The sequence below is a fragment of the Cololabis saira genome, chromosome 10 (genome assembly GCF_033807715.1).
Source record: "Cololabis saira isolate AMF1-May2022 chromosome 10, fColSai1.1, whole genome shotgun sequence".
NCBI lineage: Eukaryota > Metazoa > Chordata > Actinopteri > Beloniformes > Belonidae > Cololabis > Cololabis saira.
Window position 1 is genome coordinate 23,645,179 of NC_084596.1, and position 8,114 is coordinate 23,653,292.

At 37.4% G+C, this 8,114-nt stretch overlaps 2 protein-coding genes across 2 annotated transcripts; one reads left to right on the plus strand and one right to left on the minus strand.

The window, feature by feature from the left end:
* The first annotated feature begins 505 nt into the window (after positions 1 to 505).
* ccl20a.4 (chemokine (C-C motif) ligand 20a, duplicate 4) lies at positions 506 to 8,114 on the plus strand. The gene is made up of 5 exons (XM_061731100.1): positions 506 to 579; positions 7,271 to 7,411; positions 7,575 to 7,683; positions 7,777 to 7,857; positions 7,952 to 8,114. The coding sequence occupies exons 2-5, from the start codon at positions 7,342 to 7,344 to the stop codon at positions 7,968 to 7,970; spliced, it is 279 nt and encodes a 92-aa protein (XP_061587084.1). The 5' UTR covers positions 506 to 579; positions 7,271 to 7,341; the 3' UTR covers positions 7,971 to 8,114.
* On the minus strand, positions 1,145 to 2,193 carry ccl20a.3 (chemokine (C-C motif) ligand 20a, duplicate 3). Its single transcript, XM_061731099.1, has 4 exons — positions 2,032 to 2,193; positions 1,767 to 1,875; positions 1,579 to 1,653; positions 1,145 to 1,474 (listed from the first exon to the last, which is right to left on the minus strand). Exons 1-4 carry the CDS (start codon positions 2,105 to 2,107, stop codon positions 1,426 to 1,428), a joined length of 309 nt encoding a protein of 102 aa, XP_061587083.1. The 5' UTR covers positions 2,108 to 2,193; the 3' UTR covers positions 1,145 to 1,425.

Genomic DNA, 8,114 nt, shown 5'->3' on the forward strand with positions numbered 1-8,114 from the left:
TATCACAAATACAAAGTTTTGGAAACAATCAATTTCATTTTAAAAACATGTTGTATTTTCAAAGTCTGTTATTTTATCCATTCTCCCAAATTCTGGTCTTAAAAGTAAATATTAATGTGAGAAATAAAATAAGTGCTTAATAGATCAAGATACAGGAATATGAAAAGTTGTTCAAAATAGAAAAACCTGTTCCAAAATGAAATAAGTTAATAACTTACCAACTTAATAATTTACCAATTTAAAGGAGCATGAGGCAGGATTGAGGCAGGATTTATGAAAAAAATGCGTAAACGTTTTAGGTTTTCTAGTAATAATGTCAGATGAAGCGTTCCAAACCAAAAAGAATGAGCCCTCTAGCATATCTCTCCGTTGCCTTGAACAGGCTATGTGCTGCAAAATGTGCTGCAATTCCGGACCGGAATTTCCCGCACTGTCCTGCGGATGTGACAAATGACGCTGCATGCGCATTCTCGGTGGCGCACGAGTAAACATTGGATACGCGTTTGAGTCATGGAGGCAGCTTCTACTTGAATTGGGACTGAAAACAGATGCTGACATGGCTCATTTCCTACTGACCAGGTAAGATAACATTGTAAGTCATAAGGCACTGATCAGGGAAATAAAAAACAACAACAACAATTTTAATTTAATCTCAACATAACATTTGTTCAGACAAAGACATGTTGTAATTACACACAGAACATATTTGATGTGTTGAAAAATGACTCCTTTACAGCCGTGATGTTGGTAATAACTACACTCTAATACAGCAGCTTGTGCGGAGCTGGAAATACCTGTTCCTTTCGGTGCTTTAAATAAATAGTTCCCATAACTTCCTCCTGCTGATGTCACATGTCGGACTTTCTCTGTTTAATTCATTTCCAGGTTTGATAACAGCTCACAAAAGCTGGATATTTTGACTGTGAGAACTTTGAAAAGAAGGATATCAAATACATTACACTGTTGGAATGTGTGGCACTTGGTAAACATAGACTGCTGTGTAAAGTTAACACACACACACACACACACACACACACACACACACACACACACACACACACACACACACACACACACACACACACACACACACACACACACACACACACACACACACACACACACACAAGGATTGCATTAAGACTTGTCACTGATTAAGTACTCATTTTATTTGCAGCAGATGGTATACATACATGTACAACGCATTTTTTTTTTCACATACTGGGATTATAAAAATACACATAATACACATAATACACATACACATACACATACAGTGTTCTTACAACTGAGCAGATATCTGTTCCTTTTCTATTTACAGTAGGTTTTCAAGCTGGGGCTCATTGACCTATAAAACCAGGAAACCACCTTGTTTACTGAATAGGTGAAGCTGAGATGAAACTCTTTTGAAGGAGCTGGTCTTCTTTATGCATCTAGTTCTGCTGCATTCTGGTGAGCTTTTTGTGCTTTAGACCTGCAATGAAAATTGATTGAATTAATTCTCTGAGGTTAATTCTGTTACTTTTTGCTCACAAAAGCAGTGCACTTGTTAGTCATTTTGTTCATTGAAAACCCCACCTTATACTGTTGACGCGGTCCATCACCCATCTCAAAGCGGGATTAGTGCAGGCTTTACCCCTGGTTGTGTGGAAACTGAAAATGCAAAACATAAAGAAAAAACAACAGATGGATCAATATTTATATCAAAAGAGTTTATTATTACAGTAATAGTTTGAGATGGATGGTTTTTTTTTTTTTATACTTACATGATGGCATTGATGTTACACATCTCTGAAATGTCCTGCACTGAGTATCCTTCGATAATTGACAATCGTAATTTGCCCTTCATGTAGCCTCGGCAGCATCCCTGATAACCTGTGAGAAAAAGACAGGAGAAATACTGAATAAATAAGAGTAATAAAAGAAAGGCACAGCCAGATAAAAAAGCTTTGTTATTAAATATCAGAACTAGTAAATGGGAATAAAAATGAAAGGAATCTGGAGACACAGGTTATGAAAGCAAATCCCCACCCGAGATTGTGCTCGTGCCCAGCGCACACACAGTCAGGAGAGTGATCGCTATCGCAGTGACTTTGATTGACAGCATGTCTGGGTCCGCGCCGGCAGCAGCGACTCTGTTGTCTCCTCAGGTAGAGTCAGAACTGACAGGCTCTGCTGACGAACTGCTGATCACATCAGCCTCTTTTATGCCTCAGAGGGCTTTGGAAAAGCAGAGCCCTGCCCAGAGCAGAGAAGTATTGCAACAACTAAAAAAAAAAAAAAAAAAAACCACCGAAAGTTTCCCCCAAAGATGAACGTTTGAGATTACATTTACATACACGCTCATACAGTAAAGCACCGACGTTCTGATCTTCTGATTGTTTGTATGCAGATGAAATCAGAATGAAAAAGTAAATAAGTGTCGGTTTCAAATTGTTCAATCAAAATAAAAAGAAAAGAAGTGTTCTTGTAAATATTGTTGTTTCATATATCGTTATTAGCCCATTTACTAATTCATTAATGAATACATATTTTGTAATCATTAAAGGAACTTCCTGGAATTAACCCATTAATAAAATAGGGAGACTCTCTCCTTACATATAGATTGATAATTATCCTTTTTATGACAAAATCAACTCTCCTTTCGTGTTTTTTTTTGCCACATCGGTTGACAACATGCAGACTTATAAGATAAGACAAGATAAGATAAGATATTTTATCACGATATTTTGATTGAAAAATTATATGATTACGGTATCAGAGATACAGCTTTAAGATGGATCAAAAGCTATCTATCTGGTAGAGTCCAATATGTCCAGATGGGAACAAATACGTCTACATGCCTGGATGTCGTCTGTGGGGTCCCACAGGGGTCAGTCTTAGGCCCTAAGCTATTTACTCTATATATCAATGACATAATCAAAACATCTGATGTATTAAAACTTATTTTATTTGCTGATGATACAAATATTTTCTGCTCAGGAAACGACTTGAATATACTGGAAAAAGCGATTAACAGAGAAATGACAAAACTAAATACATGGTTTAATATAAATAAATTATCACTAAATCTGGCAAAGACCAAATTCATGTTATTTGGGAGAAATAATGTAAAGAAAAGCATAAACTTGCAAGTTAATGGATACAATATAGAAAGAGTGAGGGAACATAAGGTTCTGGGTATATTAGTGGATGACCTCTTGACATGGCGACCACATGTAAAAATAATTCAAAATAAGATGGCAAGGAGTGTGTCTATTCTGTGGAAATTGCAGAAATCTCTCAATTTAAACTCGCTTAAGACCATATATTCGGCACTAATAGTCCCACATATGAGGTACTGTGTAGAAAATTGGGGTTTCACTTACAAATACAATATTTAAATTGCAAAAAAAAGCGCTTCGCATCATTCATTCTGTCCCAGCCAGGGCACATACGAACGAACTGTTCATAAAGGCGAAATATCTAAAACTGAGAGAGATACTTCATTTTCAGATGCTACAAACAATTTACAAAGCAACACAGGCGGCATTACCAGTAAATGTTCAGAAATTGTTCACTCTTAGTCAAGGTCCTCACAGCATGCGCAGCTTGCTGCAGTTTCAACAGAAAAAGATAAGGACAACGATGGGAAGCCATAGTTTGTCAGTAGCTGGTGTGAAAATGTGGAATAGCCTAAACAATGAATTAAAGTTAGCAAGAAATGTAACTGTTTTCAAACATGGGTTAAAGAAACTGTTATTGAAGGATTATCAAACCTAGGTACACGAAGGCAATGTCTGGGTATGTGTACAAAACAATGGCAATGTGGGAAATTCAGCACGGGAGCACCTAGCATGGAAACAAAACATGGAGACTAAACAAAGTCACTATAAAATGTGTGTGTGTGACATTGAGCTCTATCACAGCACAGCAGATATCACGACCAAGCAGAACATAAAATCAAGAATGGAGATTCTGAACTGGTCAGTAAATGCTATTGACAAGATTTTTTCTACACGGCGTGCTGGGACAAGGGAACCGGCCTGTCCAGATGGGACATTCTTGGCGGGATACACCATGGACAGCTGGAATAAGTGGAAAGTAGTGTGTCTTGGGGTGTTGGATATAGAAGACGTGGAAGACGTCTATATATTCACGGGCATGACGGTGGGCCTAGTGATCCTAGGGCTTGGCGGGGTCTGGATGCTACAAAAGTTGAGAAAAGTGAGAGCTGATCAGGCAAAGCTGCTCTCTGGCCTCGCTGACATCCAGGAGAGACTGACCAGTGTATGGTCGGAGGTGTCCAAAGCTCGGGAGGAGATGAAGTCAGTACGAGCGGAGGGGGCAAAGGCGGCTAGAGAGCCAGAGGACGGCGACTAATCAAAATCTGCATTGACACACGCACCTCCATTGCAAAGTGGATTGCATGCAAAAAGAGGCTTGGACATTAAAATAACTGAACAGTGGACACAGTAGTAAATCACAGGAACGGTGATCAGGATGAGTGGACTGGACACGTGTACAAACATACATGCTATCTGGACTGTGAAGGATGAAATTAGACAAATTGCTATGTGGTAAACTATGTATCTTACTGAATTCTGTTGTTGATGTGATCATGAATCTTACATAGAACGGGGCGGGACTTTGATAAGCGTCAGCTTCTCCCGTACCCTTTTCGTCATGTGCTGAGTATGCAATGTATAATGTTCTGGAGATGAAATGTGTCTATATAAACATGCCGAAATAAACGAAAAAAAAAAAAAAAAAAAAAAAAGATAATCCTTTATTTTCTCCCTCAGTGGGGAAACTTACTTTGTTGGCAGCAGCAACTGGACATAAGTGCAACTGCACACAGACCCTGTACACTTTTTTAGTCATACAAAGTTTGAATGGCCCAGATTGGTTGGTAATGGCCCTAGCCATGATGAGGCATAAAATATAAAAATATATCAACATAGCTCTGTTGTCCACATTAATTGCCATTTTGCTGCAAACACATATTCCCTTTTAACTCAAAACTATTTTGATTCATAATGTTGTGCTCCCTAATAAAATTAAATTAAACTAAGCTGAATTAGAAACAAGCAAAACTAAACTAGAAAAAATAGACTACAAACAGGGATAAATGGGAGGCCAGATAGATGGATGGATGGATGGTCAGGTATGTAAAGCAATAGTTCAAATGTAAAAAAGAAAAAATAAGAACCCACTTGCAGGAAAGCTGATACTGTATCTTTCAAATGAAAAGATGCTTAAATGAATAAATACATTTTTTTAAATTAACTTTGCTTGTAATTGATGCTTTTAAATGTATGGCTATGAAAAATGCACAACTAACAACTTGTAAAATTACTTGTAATTCCTAGGAACGTGAAACTAAAGTTACAAATCAAGGAAACCAATACGGTGTTGTCTTCTCCCGTGTGATGGAACAGATTATGTACAGTATTATGTGGCATTGAAATAAAGAAACAAAGAAAGACAGTAAGACATTCAGTCCACAAAAGAACAAAAACAAAAACTTCATACACAATTGCAAGTCTAAGTTGCACAACTTTGGTGTTCCCACCAACATACTGTGATAAAACTCCCGCCATACCAGAGCAACCTGGAAATTACAAGGCGTGGTTGTTCTCCGTGACACAAGGGCATGCAATAGCTAATAAAAAAAAAGATGACATTCAAAAGTACGTGGAAAATGACTTGAAGAGGATGAAAGACTAAAGATCTCCATCCACACACTTACGAGCTGCGTAGTGGGCTGCTGTGTGGTTGCACAGAGATTCTTTTCTAGGTCAGAGGAACCCTTACTCTGTACTCAAGACCCGTGCATCAAAGGAAAATAAAGAAATTGAGAGCACTGAAATAGGTCATGATGCAGTCTAATTGATGTATCATCAAATTTCCATCAAACCCACGACACATTTGAGTTATATCACATTATTCTTTTTTCCTCCCGCTTGCCCTCTTGTATGGTTGCAGGGTCCCAACATTATGAGTCAATTTTTTTCCTGTTGAGTAAAATGGCTCAAATGAGATAATCCTCAAAGACATTTGTCTTTCTATAGTATAAAAAAATATATATCAAACAATCATTTCAATGTCATCCTGTCAAAGGCTTACTGGTTGTTTCACCTGCCCTCTGTGCAGACTGTACAAGAGACGACCTCTGATCATTTAGATGTTATTTAGATGTAATTTAGATGTTAAGCAAAATATACAATGCTTGTTAAATTCAATGTATGGAAATGTAAAATTTTTCAGTCAACAGAGAACAACAGAGGTGGGAAAGGTGAACCTCTGAAAAACTCTCAGATGAAAGAACCAGAATGCCTCAGAATCTACTAAATACATTTATAAAACTCTTTTTTGTGTATTTGTTCCAATAATAGAAAGTAGGTTGAGAATCTGGTTCTTTGTCACCTTTCATTTTTACATGTGGGAGCATAATAGTGTCTTATTAATATAGAAGAGTCATACCTGAAACCTAAGGAGGCCTTTCAACATCAGACTCTCTCATGTGCCACAGCAAGAAAAGTCAGTTAGTTGTAACCTGGATATTGTTGCTTTTGATTGCAGAACTGCAACATCGAGCCATTGAATAAATGCACTGCAGTCGTAAATGTTTACATCAGCTTTACTTTTTTGTATAAAGATGAGTTTTAGGACCTTTCAGGGAGTTAATGGAGGCCAGCCCTACAAATACATGTATGTTTTTCGTGATTCTTTTCAAACTAACCATATGTGGATACAACATGTCAGAAGAAAAATGGCTTGTGGTCATGATCATACACAAAATGTCTGTTCAGCATCGCAATAAGGTCAACAGGACGTTATGAGGTTTGGGGTTGTTGCATTTTGCATCTTGTTCTCAGGGCTTTAAACTGTAAACAGTAAATTATCTTTAGGCATCCAATGAATAAATATCACATTCATCTCTGCTCAATGTATATAACATTTACAGTACTTAAGTAAATGTATTACATTATAAATTATATTGAAGTAAAATTATCAGCAAAGTAAACATTCTCATCATGATATCAACGTTATTGTATACTAAATATTACATCCTCATTCTCCGGATGTCTGGAATGTTTTGTACCGAGGGGTTTTTTAATACCATCATGTGGGTAAAGTACACTCACGTCATTCTTCCTTGACCCACATCTGGTGGTTTTCCCAACTAGGCGTGTTTCCACTATAGGACCTAAGTCCACCAGAGAGGAACTTCTAACAGGTGTGTGGTTGGATGGTTCCCTTCTTCACAAACTATTTAAATCCACAGTCAGAGACTGAGAATGTCAGTTCATCCAGTGTGAGAATCCTGATCACTAGTCTGATTTACTGCTGAAGAAGATGGCGAAGCTTGCTGCGTGCGTCTCCACCATGTGTGTTCTGGTGCTGCTGATGGTGCTGAGTGAGAGCAGTAAGTATGACTTCACTAATGACACAATGCTATATAGTGGATGAATATTATTGATTCATAAGAAGAGATGGGTCATGTATGTATCATGTATTTATTTTGGATTATTATTTTTTTTTCCCTTATTTGATTTTGACTGACATTTCTGTGATTCTTTTCATGAAAGGTCCCATATTAGACTGCTGCAAAAACTACCGTGAAAAACCACTCGCCTTTAAACATCTGCAAAACTACACAAGACAAGACCCAGATTACTGCGACATCAAGGCAACTATGTAAGGACATTAAAAGAATTCGAATCAGTACTTTTATAAGCGTCAGCACTCTTGTTGTATTATGTTGAATATTTTTGTCTCATCTAATTACAGTTTCTTGACGAAGAGAAAACTAACTTTCTGTGCAAATCCTGAAGACACGTGGGTCATAAAGGCCATGAAGTATTTGGACAAGTGAGATACTTTCTCTAGCTGAGCCTTAACTCCAAAGTTCAACATGAGACTTGATCTAAACCTTTTCCTTTTGTGTTTTGTGTTTGTTCTGCAGACGCAACAGCAAACACTGAGCAGTGTCTACATGGAGGACAGCTGAAAGATCAATATCAACACATAAACATGATGTGTACATTTAAAAAAAAGAATGTATGTTTTGAATGTGAAATAATATATATTTCTGTAACCTCACATATTACGATTTCAAGAAAATAAAA

Coding starts and splice junctions, on each gene's coding strand:
- ccl20a.3 (XM_061731099.1), bottom strand. CDS start 2,107: ATGCTGTCAATCAAAGTCACTGCGATAGCGATCACTCTCCTGACTGTG. Junction 1,876..2,031: donor GGGCACGAGCACAATCTCGG/GTGGGGATTTGC, acceptor TTTTTCTCACAG/GTTATCAGGGATGCTGCCGA. Junction 1,654..1,766: donor TGTAACATCAATGCCATCAT/GTAAGTATAAAA, acceptor TTGCATTTTCAG/TTTCCACACAACCAGGGGTA.
- ccl20a.4 (XM_061731100.1), top strand. CDS start 7,342: ATGGCGAAGCTTGCTGCGTGCGTCTCCACCATGTGTGTTCTGGTGCTG. Junction 7,412..7,574: donor GATGGTGCTGAGTGAGAGCA/GTAAGTATGACT, acceptor TTTTCATGAAAG/GTCCCATATTAGACTGCTGC. Junction 7,684..7,776: donor TGCGACATCAAGGCAACTAT/GTAAGGACATTA, acceptor ATCTAATTACAG/TTTCTTGACGAAGAGAAAAC.